At 35.9% G+C, this 19,232-nt stretch overlaps 1 protein-coding gene across 2 annotated transcripts; it reads right to left on the reverse strand.

Moving 5' to 3' along the window:
• Positions 1 to 2,243: 2,243 nt before the first annotated feature.
• On the reverse strand, positions 2,244 to 17,511 carry LOC110681320 (dynein beta chain, ciliary-like). Of its 2 annotated transcripts, none has more exons than XM_021857074.1 (7): positions 17,320 to 17,511; positions 3,620 to 3,831; positions 3,386 to 3,516; positions 2,864 to 3,319; positions 2,644 to 2,796; positions 2,410 to 2,583; positions 2,244 to 2,350 (listed from the first exon to the last, which is right to left on the reverse strand). In XM_021857074.1, the coding sequence occupies exons 2-7, from the start codon at positions 3,730 to 3,732 to the stop codon at positions 2,259 to 2,261; spliced, it is 1,119 nt and encodes a 372-aa protein (XP_021712766.1). In that variant the 5' UTR covers positions 3,733 to 3,831; positions 17,320 to 17,511; the 3' UTR covers positions 2,244 to 2,258. The 2 variants fall into 2 exon arrangements, with proteins under 2 accessions (XP_021712766.1, XP_021712768.1); XM_021857076.1 differs by lacking the exon at positions 17,320 to 17,511 and adding an exon at positions 15,555 to 15,736.
• Positions 17,512 to 19,232: the final 1,721 nt, after the last annotated feature.

Raw genomic sequence — 19,232 nt, forward strand, 5'->3', positions numbered from 1 at the left:
ACGTTGAATAGGCAGCGTCAAGCCCATCCAACGTGGGCAGCTTGTCCAGGCTGGTGCAAGATTTCCTGGATTGACCTGAGTACCACGTGTTCCCGTGCGAAGTCCTTTCCTGCGTGTGATCGAAGACTGTTCCGACTAGTGGGCCATTGTGGGTGGAAAATCAGTTAGCTTTCCACCGGTTCGATAAGCTCGGACGTGAGCTTGTGCCCAAAGTGTGTGGCCGAGTCGTTGATCCAAAATCGAGCAGTGTTTCGACGATTGGACTCGTTTCGCCAAAGCGTGAGGCGTAGAGCATACGCAACCCGCTCTCACTCCACCAACCTCCAGGGACGCATCTACCCTGATGATCGTGCCCACGCGCGAGTCAAACTCCTAGCACACGTTCCAATTAGATTCCGACGAAGCTTTTCTGCCGTCGAGGGACGATCAAGCCATCGCCGTTGGAGCACCACACCGATGCAGCTAAGGTCAGATCCACACTAGCTCTTGAACTGATTAATAGTATCCGAAAATTGTATATATATAGAGTAAGAAAGTTAAATGCGTGACGTCACCAGATAAGTTACTAGGTTTTATTTGAATGTTCACAATAAATTGAGAGCTTGCATACGTTTTGAATAGGTCCTATGCAAATAACTCTCCAAATTCAATTTTATTTCCAATAAATTCGTTTATGTTTATGTTTGTTTCTAATGATTATTTCGAGTTCGGATTGAAAACGACTCTACTTTTCTTTTGCGTTTATTTTTAGTAATTACTAAGATTTGTTGGTTCCTTAAGTTAAGACTTTTTCTACCGCTCAGTTCTGGTTGACTTTTTCTTTTCTTTTTTGATTTAGTTTCCGGTTTTCAGTTGGTTTGTAGTTAAATTTTCGTTCATTTGTCCTTTCGTGTGTGCCATTTTGGAGTTTTTGCTTCTGCATTGAACTATTTGCGACCTGCCCTGAGAAGGGTGGTCTCATACCGGGCTTAGACAGAGTAACGGTCCTTCGGAAGTCGAAGGTGGCGCTAAAGCCGTTGCTTGAGGAGCAGAGTAGAACGTTACAACAGTTTTTAAATACTTAATCTTAAGTTTTTTTTCAGAAATATCTTTTTAACTTCTTCAAAAAAAAAAAAAAATTGCAGGATACCTCTGATAGTTAAAATTTGTTTAGGAATTCACCTGTATATTTTCCAAGCATTCCTTTCTGTACTAGGAATTACTCCAAGTATTACATAAAAAGATCCTGTGGCGATTCTAGCAGAAGTTTCTCCAATTCTCAGAGATTTTTTGAAGGACTCACTCTCGGACTCTTCCTAGAGTTCTGTTAATGACTTCTTCAAAAGTTCTCCAAATATTGTAATAGAGAATTCGGAAAATTTCGAGAGTTCCCTGGGGATAATAATTCAAGGGTTTTATCACATGTACCACAAATGTTATAATTTGATTTCCTACTTTTCTCACTGTGAAAGAAGGACAGTGGATGTCCTTTATAGTTTAATGTGTCATACAAAAATGGTGCTGAGTTTTACGTTTCTTCCATCCCCTTGATGGAAATCTTGACTACGTCCATGGTTCATGGTGTTTGTAATTTTGAAATAGCTGAAAAAATAAATTACTTTTACAAGTTAGGCTTTTATTATCTGCTTCAGGAGCCACAAATTTAGTTACCATTGGTATTTTGAATGTTACTGAACATTGTTAACATGGGTGATTGATCTTACCTCAAACAAGCAATGTAAAACTTTTTCAAGCAATATACTGTCATAGGCTATGGGTGCCATTACTTGTTTAAAAAATTGCAACATTCAAATCATCCAAATTAAATTCAAAAGAAATGTAATAAAAACTGATCAATGTTACTTCTGATAACGGGACTTAGTATACGTTTTATCTAAAAGGTATGCTAGCGTGATTGATTAGTTTTCATAAACTAATATGACAATATTATAAATTTTTCTGCTTCCCGCTCTTTAAAGTGAAGATGAATCGAAGCCAAACTTCAAATTTTCAGGAGCACACATCTGGAGAACCGAACAACCGTTTGAGCTGAAAACTTAATCGATTGGTCACCACCGGCTTGTGACCAATCGATTAAGGTTTCAGCTTAAACGGATGTTTGGTTCTCTAGATTTGTGCTCTTGAAAATTTGAGGTTTGGCTTCGATTTATCTTCACCTTGAACAGATTCTAACCTGTCCAATTTCACAATATGAATGTTTATTTTGTTTGATGTTAAGAAAAATAAACTTATGTTTAATTTTATGGAAATGATGTAGTTTATATTACGAACAACCTGTGTTTTTTGAGATGGATATCTCTTGTAATTGTTACCTGTTGTATGATCAAGTTACAAATTTGTCTGAGTAAAACTGTAAAGGAAAAACACGTTGCATTTGAACTTTGTCATGAGCAGTTTACGTATACTTACCGATTAACTTTGCAGAGTGACAATAGTACAGTGAGTTGGACCAAATCAAACAAACGACGTGCATCAACGGTTTCAACAGCACCTTACACTCGGAAAACTCGGTATCCTCCAACTGTTGGAAATGCCGAGTTAGGGGATTCAGGTACAGTGTTATATCACGTGCTTCAGCCAGGGCTGCGAAGATTCGGATACGGGTTATTTGTAAGCCGGTTTAAGACGATTGTTGAGACGAACCTGTAACTACATTTTTAAACAGTGTCTTAAAACAAGGATAGTATGCGCTATCGGTGAACTCCAAAATAAGTGCCATGCTTCGGATTCTCTCATGACGTAGCTGCTCGTAGATATAAGTAAGATTTTTCAACCGGTTATTCCAAAAGTTGATCTCTGCGTTGCAGGAAATTATGGTTAGACAAATTTCATTCTAATTATGGATCTGACAGCATAGGCTCACCAGCGGAAGGGACTGGATTTTGACCGCCGTTGAAGGCATTCGCACTGGATTCAAGCATTACGTCGTTCACCTGGGTGGCCCATTTGATTACAACGCCTTCGATCGCACTCTTCAGATAGAGATTGATCGAACATTCTGCATTGACCACTAGCTCTTTTGCGGTCTGCACACATTTATCAACTCCTACGGGCATTGGTAGAACGGTCTGTCCACTAACTTGACCCTGGACTTGATAGACGGTGCTTTTCAGGCTGTGAACCTGCTTTTGTACGTCTTGTGCGACCATTTCCGGCCACCCTTGGTGATTTTCCGAGTTGGACAGCAGGGGTACGAAGATTTCATCCACAAGGCATGAGAGCTGATCGATAGTGCGAGTCGCTAAATCACCTACTACTAAACAATCTTTGCAACCCTCGCGGGGTACTTCTATCGCATTTTTCTTAACAAAATAAACTCCTGAAATTTATTAGGAACACTTCGATGAATAAAGGATGGATTTAACAGGTATCGTCGCACACCTACCTTTATTTTTTAACTGTTGAATAGGAAAACTTACTATAGGGATTAACTGTGCCGATGGAGTGAGTATAATTATCAAGACTAACGATGCAGGATTATCGAAAAATTCCTTCATAACAGCTTTGTGCTCTTCACTGTTGGGAGAAAAGTAGGGGGCATTGAATCATTGTTCTATTTTCTAAATGTTACTACTAAGCAATGAATTAAAGTGCTAGGTGAGTCTATTTTTCCGCTTACAATGTGACTAAACGGTGCCATTTTTCCGGCTTCAACTTGAGCGTTTTCTGCACAAACGAACCAAGGAACTCGAACCGGGGATCCGAGTTGCTACTTCCACTGCCTCCATCCATTTTTTATTCACCCTGAGGTGGTCGTGCGCGTGGGATGGTGCCAAAGAACTGGGTGTAATTTATTTTTTTCTTTTTATTTGCCTGTTGATATTCTTACGTCTGCGAGAAGAAAGTGAAGAAAATTCAATACTATCAAGTACCATTCTAGTCATATATAGGAGTTAAACAGGACATTTTTAAAACTTTTGTTAGAATATCTACAGTTTACAGATGCGACAACGTATTTTCGATACTGGGAAATCTCCCTTATGCCTCACATTTAATGTAGAACAGAAATATGTTCAAGCTTTGTTAATGTGATGGAAATGTTTCAACTGAACCCTTGAAAGGCGTGGACGATTTTGTTGCTTTATTTTGCTCATATCGTTTGACTCAATAAACCAATTTCAATATAATTCGAATATTTTTATGTGGACGTATGTATATGAATATAGACTTTATCTTGCGATCTCATGTGAAACATTTTTGAACCACAATAATTACTTGACCATTTTACATGTTCAGATATAGGAGGTGATAACTCTTAGTATGTCATTCTGGAAAACCAACCCAATTCCAATGTTTATTTTTATACTGTGACATATAAAATCTCATTTACTTGACAACAGATGACCATCAGATGCAAATCTGGTCATTTTCAATACATGTAACCATTCTAGGTTCATTTTAGGTTCGAAAAGACCAAGTTTTATCAGTTAAAATCACATTATGATAATCGCCAAACCACACTGTTTCAGCGAATTAAAAACATTGGAGGAAAAGTTTGGACATTTTGGATGTAAATGATTATAAATCTTGTATTACATCAATGCAAGTTTTAAGGAAATTCTGGTCATGAGATCAGGGATTGAATCCTGAGAAAATTGAAAGAATCTCGCACTTATCGCTCTATGTAACAATCATGCTACAACCCTAAATAGATCGGGGGTTTTATGCTGGCAGTTTTCTGATGATAATCCTGGCAGAACCGCGATGAGAATCTTGGAAGATTTCGATGAGAATGCTGAAACGATTATGATGAAAATCCAGGAAGGATTCTGATGAAAATCCTGGTTTCTGATGAGCATCTGGGAAGGATTTCGATGAGAATCCTGGAAGTACTTTGATGAGAACCCTGGGAAGATTCTACCGAGACTCTTGCATGAATTATTATGATATTTCTGGAAGAATTCTGGTGGAAGGATTCTGATGAGAATCCTGTAATGTTTCTGATGAGAATACCTGAAGGATTCTGATGAGAATTCTGAAAAGATTCAGATGATAACCCTGGGAAAATTCTAATGAGAATCCTGGAAAGCTTACGTTGAGAATCAACTGATAAAAATCTTGGAAGGTTTATGACAAAAATACTAGAAGGTTTCTAATAAGAATCTTAGAAAGATTCTGATAAATATTCTGGAACGATTCTTAAGATCATCCTGGAGGTATTCTGACGATAATCCTGATAGCGAATGAGAATCTTGGAAGATTTTGATGAGAATCGTGGAACGATTTTAATGATAATACTGGTAGAATTTTGGTGGAAACTCTAGAAGATTTCAATGAGAACCCTGAGAGGATTCTTGGATGAATTATGATGAGAATTCTGGAAGAACTTTGATGGGAATCCTGGAGGAAGGATTATGATAGAAATCATGGAACGGTGCAGATGAGAATTCTGGAAGAGTTCCGATGAAAATTCGGGAAGGATTCTAATGAGAAATCTGGAAGGATTCTGATGAAAGTCCAGGAGGGATTCTGATGAGAATTCTGAAAAGATTCTGATGATAACCTTGTGCAAATTCTGATGAGAATCCGGCGAGAATTTGGAGAAGATTCTGAGTAGAATCCTGGAACAAATCAGATTCTGATAAGAATCCTGGGATGATTCTGATGAGAATCCGAACAGTATTCTGATGAGAATTCCGAGAAGATTCTAATCAGAATTCTTATAGGATTGTAATGATAATTTTGGATTCTGATAATAATCCAGAGATGATTCTGATGACAACCCAGGGACGATTTTAATGAGAACTCTGATAAAACGAAAGAAGATTTAAATGGAAATCTTCAGAGGATTCTGATGAAAATCCAGAGAAGATTCTGATGAGAATTCAGATATGGTTCTGATGGAGAATTCAGATAGGATTTTTCTGAGGATTATGAGAGGATTTCTTCTTCTTCTTTCTGGCGTTACGTCCCCACTGGGACAAAGCCTGCTTCTCAGCTTAGTGTTTTTATGAGCACTTCCACAGTTATTACCTGAGAGCTTACTATGCCAATGACCATTTTTGCATGCGTATATCGTGTGGCAGGTACGAAGATACTCTATGCCCAGGGAAGTCGAGAAAATTTCCAACCCGAAAAGATCCTCGACTGGTGGGATTCGAACCCACGACCCTCAGCTTGGTCTTGCTGAATAGCTGCGCGTTTACCGCTACGGCTATCTGGGCCCCTGAGAGGATTTGTCAGAAACATTTTAGGAGTCTTGTTAGAATCCTTCCACGATTCATAAAAAAATAAAATTTCAAGATAAAACATTGATTTCCCAAAATCCTTAAAAATGAATTTATATTCCAAAATCAAATACAGGAGCTCTGGACAAAACCTAAAATACGTCCGGATTGTCCCAACTTTTCCTCCAATAGTTTTAATTTGCTATAACAGTTGTTGCTATGCTAACAGTTTTAATTTGCTATAACAGTGTTGTTAGGTGTTTCTAATAATGGGTGTTCCAACGATAAAATTTGGAATTTTCGAACCGGAACTAACATTTTGAAAACTGTTCCTAAATGGTCCTGTGTATTGAAATTGCCCAGATTTGCATCCGGTGGTCATCTTTTGTAGAGAAAATTTGATTTTATATGTCACAGTATGAAAATCAACATTGGAATCGGGTTGTTCTCCGGAATCACATAGGGTGATTAGGTATAAGATTTGCACTGCAATATCTTTAAGATGAAACGTTTTTTTGTCGAAATCGATTATTTAATACGATATCAGTATCAACTTTAACGTTTCTCTAATATAAAGAGGCGGCTAAAATTACCAAAAATAATTTTGAGATTTTTTATCATTTTAAAATATACCTAATGTATTACATTACAACGATTCTGCATTGAAATTGAATAAAAAAATAATTTCTTTGGCTTTTATTTTATGCCGTTATTTGAACTGCAGTCAATAAAAAAAATCAAAATATACATGGCAGAGGTAAACCGACTTTGAAGTTGAAAACCTCTTTAATAAAGATAATTATAATAATTATAAAATATACATTACGGTGGGATTCCGTTTTTGGCAACAAAGTCGAAATTTTCAGTTGCCAAAAACGGAACCGTGCCAAAATCGGAACCCATTTTTTTAATTTAAAAAAATATCATTTGGACGATGTTCCATTATAATTAGAATTATGGAACCAAATGATGGCCAGACTTTCGAACGGATCATTCGAAGTAGATTTCCATAGATTAGGACTATGTTGTAAATCTGAGGACCCGTCATATTAACTGTGACAGGCGTTTTGCAAACTTTTTACTATTGAAATATCTTCAATGTTGTTTTATAAGCTTTATGTATTTTATTTGTATACCTAGGTCACGTAGAAACAATAATCGCATAAGTGACCTTTATTAAAGAGCAGTACAATTCCTCAAAGTAGTGCAAGAACGCTAGGAAACCTCAAAAAAATTAAAAAAAATTGAAGTACAAATAAGAATCCGCAGTATACCGCTAGAAATTCATAAGACTGCCTGGAGGGGACGGACCTGGTGTAGGGATTGGAACACACGCCTCTCACGCCGAGGACCTGGGATCGAATCCCATCCCCGAGATAGTCACTAAAAAATTTCAGTGACGACTTCCTTCGGAAGGGAAGTAAAGCCGTTGGTCCCGAGATGAACTAGCCCAGGGCTAAAAATCTCGTTAATAAAGATAGAAAAATAAGACTGCCTTAGAAATTTTAGGAGTTTACAAAGTATCGACAGATTTCGCACAGCATCCCCAATATACATTTTTACAATAAATCCCTAATCTCCGAAAGGAATACCCAAATTTCACTCATGTTTTTGCAAGAATTCGCTGAACATTCTCAGAAGCTCATTTTGAAAACAAAGGAGCACGTATGGATTCTGCAGAATACAGTTAGAGATTTCCTAGACCCAGCCAGGGATCACCAGGTCTCGTAAGGAACATTTTGATAACTTCATACGACAGGCATACTTGAATAAAATCTTGATATGGCACGCAGTTTTCTCTAGCATGAGCAACACTGCAATATAATGTTGGGTCGTTTCTTAAAAAAGTCAAACGTTATATAGAGAGAATTATAATCCACTTATAAAGAATAAAGTCATTTATTTCTCTAGGTATCATCAAAGTTACCGTAAAACGGGGTGAAGTTGATCACTTTTGAGCGATTATGTTCTATAAAATCTTGTAGGATGCATGTATTATCATCCAAATATTTTGAAACCTGTACTGGTTGGATGTTTATCGAATTATGTTAACAAAATTTTGGTAAAATGTTATCATAGTAACAAAAATAATTTTTAGAAATTGAAAAGTGAAGTTTTTGATTCCGGGGTGAAGTTGATCACGTACTGCGATAGGTTTTCAAAAATTAAGAGATATGCTAGTTACTAAATTTGGGGTCGCTGATTCTGCATCAAGTGTCAAAAATCTTACAACTTGCCGATAAATCGGGAAATTTTTGTATTAAATTTTGTGAATTACGCAATAAACCACATTAAACGCCTAAAGGTATGCAATTTTCTTTGAAAACAGCGAACCTGCTCCCGAAAAGAATTTTTTTTTCACTTTGGAAATGAATTTTTATACTCAATGCAAATTCTAAACTGGGTTCAGCAAACAAATCTGGAAAGTATGAAACAGTTTATTAAGATGATGTATTTATATGGCCTTGGCAATAGTCGATTGTTTGAAGAAGAACCTGTCAACAGTTCGCCAAACATTTCCTTAAAATCTGTTATTACGTGGTATAATTGGTATAATTATACTGAATGTTAAACCAAATTTAGGAACATCAAGAGCAACTATCAGCTAATGCGACACCATGGAGAGTATGATAATTGAAAATAAATTATAGCTCTCTTGGCAGTCTATACGTGTGGGTACGAGAATGATCAACTTCTCCCCACTGATCAACTACACCCCGAATTACGGTTCTTATACTCGGCATAGTCAAGTGCACACTAAACACACTACGGTGAATTTTACCGTAATCTCAACAGCTGAACAGTTCGGTGAAATAAAACACCGTATTTCGTCGGAATTTAACGGATTACGGTGATTTTTTACCGAATACTGTGAAAATTTACCGTACTCCGTTAATTTATTTCACCGAACTGTTAAGCTGTTGAGATTTCACAGGAATCCGTAAAATAATTTAAGTGTGTGGGTTGGTCATAAAGCTTGTATGCCTGAGAAAAGATGTTGGAACTCCAGTTGAGATACTCATAGAGATTAATTACTTCATAAAACGTGGCTACCACACGGCCATCTAAAACTAAATAAGCCCATACGGTACTCCTAGAAGTTGGTGAGATTTGGAGGAATATCGGCGAAAATTGAACTCTGGAATGCGGTAATCGTGAAGCTGGTTTGCTTTTCAAATAACTAAAGCAAACAACACAATAATATTTACAAAAAAAATAATGAATTTTAATGATATTAAAAAATGTTGCCAAAAACGGATCCATTTTGTTGCCAAAAACGGAATCTCACTGTATTACACTTTATTAATTATGATGATTTTTATCATGAAAAACAACTTTTGTCGCGTCATGTCGCCGCCAATGCGAATTGTGTACATAAAAAGCATACTGTGCATTGCGCGATTATTTATCGCAACGGCGATTTTGAAAACTTCTTAAAATGCTTGTAGATCGTCGCAGCAACTTCAAATCGTTTTGTTGTCTTCTGCGCGATTATTCCTGATTGTCCAAGGCATGATCGCGCAGAAGACATCAAAACAATCTGAAGTAACTGCGACGATCTACAAGCGTTTTTTAAGATCGCAGGCGCGAGAATTTTTCGCGCCACGCATAATACTTAGATCCTAGGGGGTGTGAACCAATGTTATATCACTTTGGGTGCGAACTGCATATCAACAAGCAGCCAGGTTGCTGTCAAGCTAAAATTTTCATCAAAATGATCCGAGTATTCCTAGGGTGTGCGGCCTTTGTCACACTAAAATATGCTATACATTTTATGTGACACAAACACTTGCACTGGTAGCAAAAATTGTGTTCAAATTGAATGACCAAAATGTTGGAGACCGCACCCCTCAGCTTACAAGATCTTACAAAACCTTTTTATTTTATTTTTGCTGAAATTTTCTGGTTTTCAAGTTAAAGCTACAGTCGACTCTCCACATCTGGATGTTCTACATCTCGATATCTCTCCCTATGTCGATGATTTCATAAGTCCCTTCAGTTTTCATACATTTTCTCTCTCCATATCTCGATATCCTCCTTATCTCGATATCTCCATATCTCGATGTGTTTCTGTTGATTGTTTGTTCCCAGTTTTCTCTCCGTATGTCGATATGATCAATATCAAAGGTAACTAGACCAAAGTTTTGGGATTCAAAACAAATTAGGAGCGCAGACTGGCATCTGTTTGTTCATTACTTTCTTGGCAACAGAGTGTTTTGTAACCTAGTATTCATCTTATGATTGGTGGATTCTTTGTCTCGATCTCTCCCTATCTCGATGGTCCCTTCGATATCGAGATGTGGAGAGGCGACTGTATTTGAAAAATGCAATATATTACATATATTTTAACGATATTTTTCATACTAAGTTCATTTTAAATATTTTTTTTTATTAGCGACACTTTACACTGAAATAGTGCATTCGTGTCGTGAAATATCAGTTCTTAAATTCAAATTACATTTTTATTTTTTCTTGATCTGGTATGATACACTTTCTTCCAGTCCGATTCCGAATTCTGATTGCAGGCTCTTTTCGGTAATTGTTCTTCTCTCGTTCCATCATTTTAAATATGTTTATCCACTCTTCATACACCTTTTGATCGAACTCGATTAAATACAAACAATTTATTTTCTTTCAACCAACTTTGATTGCATTTTTAATAAAAACGCGTTTTAAAAAATATTAAAAAAGAAGTTCCGTAATATGTAAATAGATGAGAGAGAAGAGACAGCTGGCTTAGATCTAAGTATATTGACAGCTATAGAAAGTATGCTATTCACGCCTGTGCATTAGTATTAGTAGATAGTTATGAACTTTTACCGGATTTGTATGGCATTTGTTAAATTTTAATGCAATTCAAGTAAATTTAGGTATTTAGGATAACAGAATATCGATAGCTTAGCAGAATAATTTGTGGCGTATCCGATTGGGAGGTTATTTGATGCATTTGTTCTATTTATGAGGAGTATTTTTCATATTTCTCATCACAACCCATTACCTCCCTCAGAAGTAACTAGCCGTGCAAGTTGTTTTTTTATATACAAGAATATATTTACTATCTGTACATAGAAAGGCCTTATTGTACGGAATGCAGGAATTGAATCTGATATAATTTGGAAAATTTGACCGAATGTCTAGGTCACATGAGGTGCCCAAATACATAGGAGTGAGAGTGACATTTAGGTCGGTTTTGAGTATACTGAAAAGTTTAATAAAATAAATAACACAAGGTGCATTTGCTTGTTGTTATTGTTTAGTATAATTTAATATTCGATAGTTGTTCAAAACTTAAATCAGGATTTTCTTTATTTTCTTCCATTATGGTCCTGCTATCTGATTCTCGGAAGTGCTTGGAACAGACGACAAGATTCGTGCTATTTGTTTTCAAGTTTTAGCCTAACGATCGGTTTCTCTGCACATTGATCGTCGGAACTGGTTCACATGCTTCTGTTTTAGGGTTTCTTCGAATATAATTTGCTCCTGCATATTGGAACATGACAATTCGTCATTTTGATGATAAAATTTAAGCACTTTTCTAGTTTCAAACCGGTGAAAACTGGCACTGAAAAATTTTTCGTAGCTTGATCGAAAGAGTACATTTTGTCTAAGTACACAGTTCGAACAAAACGTGTAAATTTCTGAGATATATAATGCACATAATTGGAGCGTGGAATATCATGGATATTTACATGATATATCATGTAAAATTCAATTATATGTCATGTAATCCAGCAGGATCCTGAGTGGTTACATGTCATATAACACATTTTTACATTATTTCAGACTTTAATTTACATGATGTCATGTTTACATCGCATGAATGAAGTTTACATGACATGTAATCCTCATTATTTTTAACTGTGTAGAATACAATTTGATGGCGCTTCAATATTTTGACGTTATAAATGATTAATGAAGATTTAAATCTGTAGACTCAATGACATTTCAATTTACATAATAAAAGCTCGTCCCGTAGTAGCATTTGCCGAGCAATGATTCAAAAGCGATTTCCATACTAACTTCAAATGTATTTTAAAAATAGTTCCAGGGCACGAAAATTTATGAAATTTTGGATTCTGGCTCAATTGTTGACGTAGAATCATGATATGTAAAAAAAACTGGATACCCCTATACAAGCCAATTGAATAAATTGAATTTATATTCCGAATTCAGTACAAATCTGACGAATTTTCATAACTATTTTACTTGTGTGAGTATTTTCGTGTAAGTTAGACAAAAATACAGCGTACCTTTAGTAGCTGTCAAAATACGTTGGGCTTAGATTGCGAGCTCCCAAAATTCAAGGGTCTCTGTCATCAACTGTCACTTGAAAATCGCACATTCGAAGGGCAGAGCGTGAAAAACCGTCAAAATTCAAGTAAGCGTAATTCAAATTTCTAGGTGTTTTTCGATAATTTCATATTTTAATTTCATATTTTTAAATTTTCACCTTCATAAAATAGCAATTGATTTTTGGAAAAACTTTCCCGAAGACACTTTAGTACAAAAATTATGTTTTCAAGGTCAAAACAATTTCGATCAGGTTTATTTCAGCGACGGCTACAGTGTGCATTGTGACTGGGGGTAATTTGCGCAGGGCAAAATATGGAAAATAGCGGAATTTTTCTACAACAATCCGTTTGGAACTAAGGTTCAAATTCAACTTCTTAGATGTGAATGCCTGAATCGCGTCTTTCTTGTAATAATTGGGTTAACAACGATTTCGACCAACTTCAGAGTTAACATTGAGGTTTTCCTTAGGAGCAAGTATTACTCCGTATTTTGCCTCCTATATTTGAACATGTCAAATGGTCAAGTAATTATTGTTGCTCAAAAAAGTACAACTAGAGATCGCAAGACTACTACTATATTCATATATGTCCACGTATAAATGTTCGAAATATATTGAAATGTTATCGAAGATTTCTGGTGGAATAGGAGGTGTATACTACATTTTTGGACGTATATCCGGATTGACTACTGGTATCCAAATATTTGTGGATGCATTTGGAGGTGCAACTTATCCCCTGCATAAAACCGTTCTAATTTTGAGAATTGGATATGAGCAACATAGTCGTCCACGCTTTTTAAGGGTTAATTGTTGACATAATAAGTTGAGCACATTATAAATTGAACTTTGTGTACCGAACATCTCAGGATTTTCAAATCTTCAAACAGCTGTTCAAAACTCATTTGTTATTCTAAATTTTTAAACTAATTTATTTGCTTCTGATTTATTCCAAATATCAACGGCTGCCAGCTGCCAACAGGAGCTGATTATCCTTTATGACTCCGGATTGATTGTGTCTAACCCTCACGGTTCGAACGAAACGCGTATACTTAATGTGTCATATAAGAAAAAGAGAAATTATGTTACTTCTTATCTTTGTATTGCTAGTGGATGATCAATCAAAATGACTTGAGTATTGTCAAACTTAGTGTGGTTAGATTTTTTGGTGTAATAAAAATTCTTAGATTCCGAAATGGTGTTTCAGTAATGGTGAATGTAAACTAGAATATGAATCAGAATGGTACTTGAAAATTATTGTTCGATATAACGTTATTTTCGAAAACATTCGAAGAGGTGTGGACGGCCTTCAAGTGATTGATCAGAGTTTCCATCTAGTTTTCAGCTTCGATCTGACGACAACATCATTCATTTGGGCTCTGCACAAAAATCTTTCTCTAACAAAATTTAAAAACAACTAGGCTGGTAAACGTCAAAATCCCATACAAAATCAAAACAGTACAGGGTCATATAACTATGTAGTAACTTTGAGCACGTACAGCAGTTGAACCGGTTACCCAAGTTCACCAAAAACCAAAAAATATCTGCAATCTGGTTGCCGTCAGTTCGTAGGTGAAACCTATCCGGTTGGAAATTCCAATCCGCCACTTATGTTCAGGATGCCGGTTCCTTAGAGCCGTAGTTCGCTGCAATCTTACTGTAGCGGCAGTACATCGTATTATATGCTGTACTGTTGATATGTATGTGTCTGGCTTCTGTTATAAAAAAACTATCTTGCATGGAACAACAGTATTTCGTATTGGATACCTTGATATGAAACGTCATATATGTTATTTCCATGTTGTATGTATTCTGATACATATGAAGATAGCTTATATTACGCATGATCACAGCCTGGACAACATGATCATACTATGCTTTCATTTTAGATTCTATTATTTAATAACATAGTGATATCCGAAGTCAGGCATTGAGATTGCAGTAGAAAATATAGGTCTAGATATCCTATTTTGCGAAATACAAGCCTGACTCTGTGGCTTGTGGAAAAAAAGATGTTGCTCTAATATCAAAAGTGAATCACTAGTTTCAAGATACATCCGTTTATTCCGGTAGTATTTCGAATCGAATTTGGATTCCGGAAATCTCACGTAGTTGAGTACAGACTCCGCCACGCATTTGTGATAGTAATGCTTCAAGTGGCTCCTATGCTAAAACAAGACAATAACATCATGCAATCATCTACAGTAAGCGTTCCTAGAATTCACTAGTAATGCTTTCATATGTCTTTCATATAATCGAAACTCAAAACTAAAGACTGTTTTGTGCGTGAGATAAACAATGGAACATTTACCCTATAAGTCGTGCTCTCTCTGGTATTACGTCCCAACTGGGACGTGGGCTTCGTGACCGTGTGATTAGTAATGTTGGTCATTGAGTCGCATCGTATCAAGGAGTGCGGATATCGAATCGCTTCATTCCGGAAACTTTATAGAATTCCATTGATATTTATTACATTATTATGCAAATTTAGAAGGCATAATTAATATTGGTTATATATTTTCAACAGAAAATCACACTTAAAGCTTAAGTGGCAGGTTAAGTTTCTAGTTTTAGAGTGACTAAGTTGTAATGCCTTCTAAATATGTGAAGAAAAAAAATTCTAAAAAAAACTTTGAGTGATTAGCAAATTTTGAGAGCACTGTGGAGTTGTGTTTTCCATTGAAATTCATAGTTAAATTTTGAAGTTCATTAAAACTTGAATTTGTTGAACAAAAAGTTTAATTTCCATGAAAATTTGAAATGCTGTGATTAAATCAAATATTTTTATTCTTAAATACACACATTTGGAGAGTTTCGTAAGGCTATGCGATGTTGAACCAGAAAAAAAAATCCATGGTAAGATTTTCAAAAGCAAATCCAAATTTCGTTCAATAGCATTAGGACGTTCGGCATAATGGCATTTCGCTTGCAAGATCAGGTAGCATTTTAAAGAAGGCATATAACAGTGAACCGTATAATACATTTTTGATGCTATTGTCGCATTGCTGTTACATTCACATGCAAGAGGTTTCAAAACATTCATTTGTGACATTCAGGTTGCTACTGATACATTCTTACTGCAGCCATGAATGTATTACCTGACATGGATAAGAGTAGCGTGCAATTCTTTTCAGCCTCCCATGAACGTTATGCTGTTGTGGATGACGGGAATGCGAAATGAATGTAAAAAACAATCACGACGCAGCTGCGATCGTAGTGACAACTCTTCATTCGTTTGCTTCTGATCCATGGACCTTTGCACGAGTTCACTAATTTGACATTTGAGCGGTGCCGTATTCACTAGCTACCATGATAACGTAAATAACATGACACCGCTCGAACGTCAACGACTGAACTCGTGCATTGGTCCATTGGAGGAGAGGGCGTTCATTGGAAGCAACAAAAAAGTGGCACAAACGGAGCACCAGGGTTTTTTTAGGTTTGCTTCTACCCTTTTTATTCGTAGGTTTCTGCTTCGAGCCGTTCTCGCACAAGGTGCTGTCCATAAACAATGTGGTCATCCATGGGGGGAGAAGGGCGGGGGTAGTTTGTTTGACCAAAGATCACGATCGGCACATTTTTTTTTGTATAGACGAAAAACCGATCGACGAAGGAAAAGGAGTCTAAAAATAGAAAAATAACCCGTGAGTTATGGACAGCCCTCAAGCTGGTGCGGCTGGTTGATACAAGAATGCAAAGAAAAACATATTTCAATTGGTGCACATTGTGAGTGGCACATTATGATAATACAGATTAATGTCTACTACAGTAATTCATTACAACCATGATACATTTATTGCTGACCAAAAAAAAATCACAGTCGCGCATGACTTTTATTTTCAGTAGCACATGAAAGTTTTTGTTGCATGAAAGTCATGGTAGTCTATGTGTGATTGTCACGCTCACTACAGTTTTTGACGGTACATTTTGGTACACTGGGCATATAATTCTCATTATGCCAAACGTGCGAAACGTCCACTCATCAAGTTAAGCGGAACGTCTGTATGCGAAATGTCCCGCCCTCAATATATGGGATTGAATAGTGTGGATAATAATCAATCAACATGTTTGTTGGAATGTTCAATGGCGAAGCGTGAATGTGAAATCAACAAAAAAAATATGCATGTTTATTCATGCTCTAGGCTCATTCATGCTAGCGGAAATAGTTACGATTATGATCTGTATACTTATTATTATCGGTGTTTTGCTAATAGAAGTATGTCATGCAAACCATATTTCTGCTATTTCAAAGTTTGTAGGTGTTTGCAAACAAACAAATCGACTGCTCGTCGTTTGCGCCCTCAAACTGGAATAAGAACTCAAAGCGATTATAGGTATAGTTCCATCGTCTATTCATTTATAGGTCGTGCACGTGGGGGGATTTCATTTTTATTGGACTGCTTTTTGCACGCGAACTGATACCCAAGTGAAACTTAGATTGTCAATCAAGTTTATAAATATAAATAAATCGATTTGTTCTCCTTGGCAGAGGTTAACTCTTTTTACGTCTTTGCTCTTCTTGGCGGCTATATTGGAAAACTGAAAATTTTGTGAAAATTTCGGATTACTTTCGGATATTGTGATATTATTTACAATAATTCAGTTGTTTCTATTGCTCGTTAGTATCCAAAACTGTAATCCAGAGGTTGGCGATGATTTAATCCAAAATATTAGTTAATCCTCGGTAAAGCAGCATATTCATATATAAACGAAATATTTCACTTGTATAGCAATTATCACTCGAATTATCAAGATGTATTCGCGAATACATATTAAACCTTATTTAAACGAATATTTCTATTTGAATTGAAGATTTTTTCACTTTTTCAACTTGCGATGTGTTACGTAACGCTGACCACATACCTAAAATTTGCAAATTCTTGTGAATCTAGTGCACAACTTTAATATTTTCCATAAATCTAACTAGTATCACAACAGTTAAATCACAATTAATAAGTTTCTGAGGTTTTTTTTAAATTTTTAATTTTTTGACCGCGCCCAACACGGATCCGCACCGATAAAGATCCGCCCGAAGACTAACGAAAAGTTTGCTAGCAGAACTTGAGCCAAGTGACATCCTTTGCTTTTCGTGCTTCGAGTTTTTTTTATGAAAATTATTTTTCATAAATAAAATCGGTATCTATGGTAGTGACGTGCTTTGTGTGTTACTGTTTCATTCCACGCCAATGCACGAAGTCAGTTGGTTGGCACGATTTCTGCAATGATAGGGAAACGACGCCACAGTGGTACCGCCCATAGGCCAAAAAAAAAACAAATTGTCTTCTTTTTCCCTCCCATACTGCCCATAACTGCATATTTGTCACATTCGACAATTTTGTTAATTTCGAGTTAGTACCGTGGAGAGTCATTAAATGATAAACACTTTCGATTATTTACTGAAATCTGTGAGATGGCTCTAGAAAATTCGAAAAAAAAAATACCAAGTTGCTTTGTCACATTGATAATTGTAACTGCATAATAGTTACTTTGAGATTATACATGAGCTCCGTAATGTAGTAGCAATGAAATTTTTATCAAAATTATTTTCAGACTGTTCACCCAATATGTGATATTAGCTGTACTCAATTTCAGCCTCATATAAGCACTTTTGAGTTCGTGGTAATTTTTAGAAATTTTAGTTTCTTCCCATACTGCCATGAAATGCACACTTATGGTGGTAAGCTCCATCGAAATTAATACGCCAATTGCGTATTATCCTCCATTTTACTATAGTAAAATCGAGGATAATACGCGATTGGCGTCGTAACTTCGATGGAGCTTACCACCATTAGTATTCAATTTACTCAATGCATACTTTTGTTGAATGTTACAAATATGCAGTTATGAGCAGCATACCTTTAGTGGATCAATTATGATACCAAGAATATTGAAAGGTAAATATTATACGCGTCATTCTTGGGTGTTCATAGTAAGGCCATGGAAAATGAAGTGGAAATTTTTGTTTCAAATATATAGAAAGTGTACCAATCGTGGTCGTAGTGGTTACACTAGCAACATTGTGTATTAATTTATTATTGATTATAATAAAGAACGTGAAGACATGGAATTCTTATAAAAATACTTTTGAAACACAGTTCATTCTGTTGTATATGATAATATGGTATGACTTTACAATGTATGGTAAGAATTACATAAAAAAAGGAATTTGTTATTAATATTACCAACTTTCTTCCAGCATGTGGAATTGTAAATACAAAAATATAAAGGTGATACTATTCACGGATTTTTTATTTACGATTTCTTAATTCTAAATATATGAATAAGTGGCATGTTGCGACATGTTAAATCATTGGCTTTGGTTGATAGTTGATAACAAGATGACATTCTCAATTGAAAGAATATTATTAGTATATGCTTTCTATGTGTAGCTTCAGCACTAAAAATGTATATGTGTAAAAGCTTTAGATATCCTTCTACCAGATTCTTACTTATGAGTATGTATAGCAACTCTGAGCAACTGATCTAATTATATTGAAATTTCATAATCCTGATATGTTGTCTTCAACGTAAAAATGTCGTGGTCTTTTTCAACAAAATATACAATTATTCAGTGAATTCTGAACACGAAAATATGAATATTCGCAATGTCACTTTTTGTTGCCTATAGTATTTTAAATAACTTTCCCTTTCAAATGTGTGAATATATCCTGATGATATTCGATGAATTATTTAGTGTAGTCAAAGACAACAACATCAATAGTGTTTTTTTCGTTTTTTCGGTTGTCATGTCTATTACGGCTTAAACCATCCGATGG

The sequence above is a fragment of the Aedes aegypti genome, unplaced genomic scaffold (genome assembly GCF_002204515.2).
Source record: "Aedes aegypti strain LVP_AGWG unplaced genomic scaffold, AaegL5.0 Primary Assembly AGWG_AaegL5_hic_scaff_710_PBJ_arrow, whole genome shotgun sequence".
NCBI lineage: Eukaryota > Metazoa > Arthropoda > Insecta > Diptera > Culicidae > Aedes > Aedes aegypti.

Bases quoted from the DNA above. Each gene is read 5' to 3' on its own strand.
- LOC110681320 (XM_021857074.1), bottom strand. From the start codon at position 3,732: ATGGATGGAGGCAGTGGAAGTAGCAACTCGGATCCCCGGTTCGAGTTC. The intron at 3,320-3,385 runs GTAGGTGTGCGA...AATAAATTTCAG, and splicing joins TCAACAGTTAAAAAATAAAG to GAGTTTATTTTGTTAAGAAA. The intron at 2,351-2,409 runs GTAAGTATACGT...TTTCCTTTACAG, and splicing joins TCACTCTGCAAAGTTAATCG to TTTTACTCAGACAAATTTGT.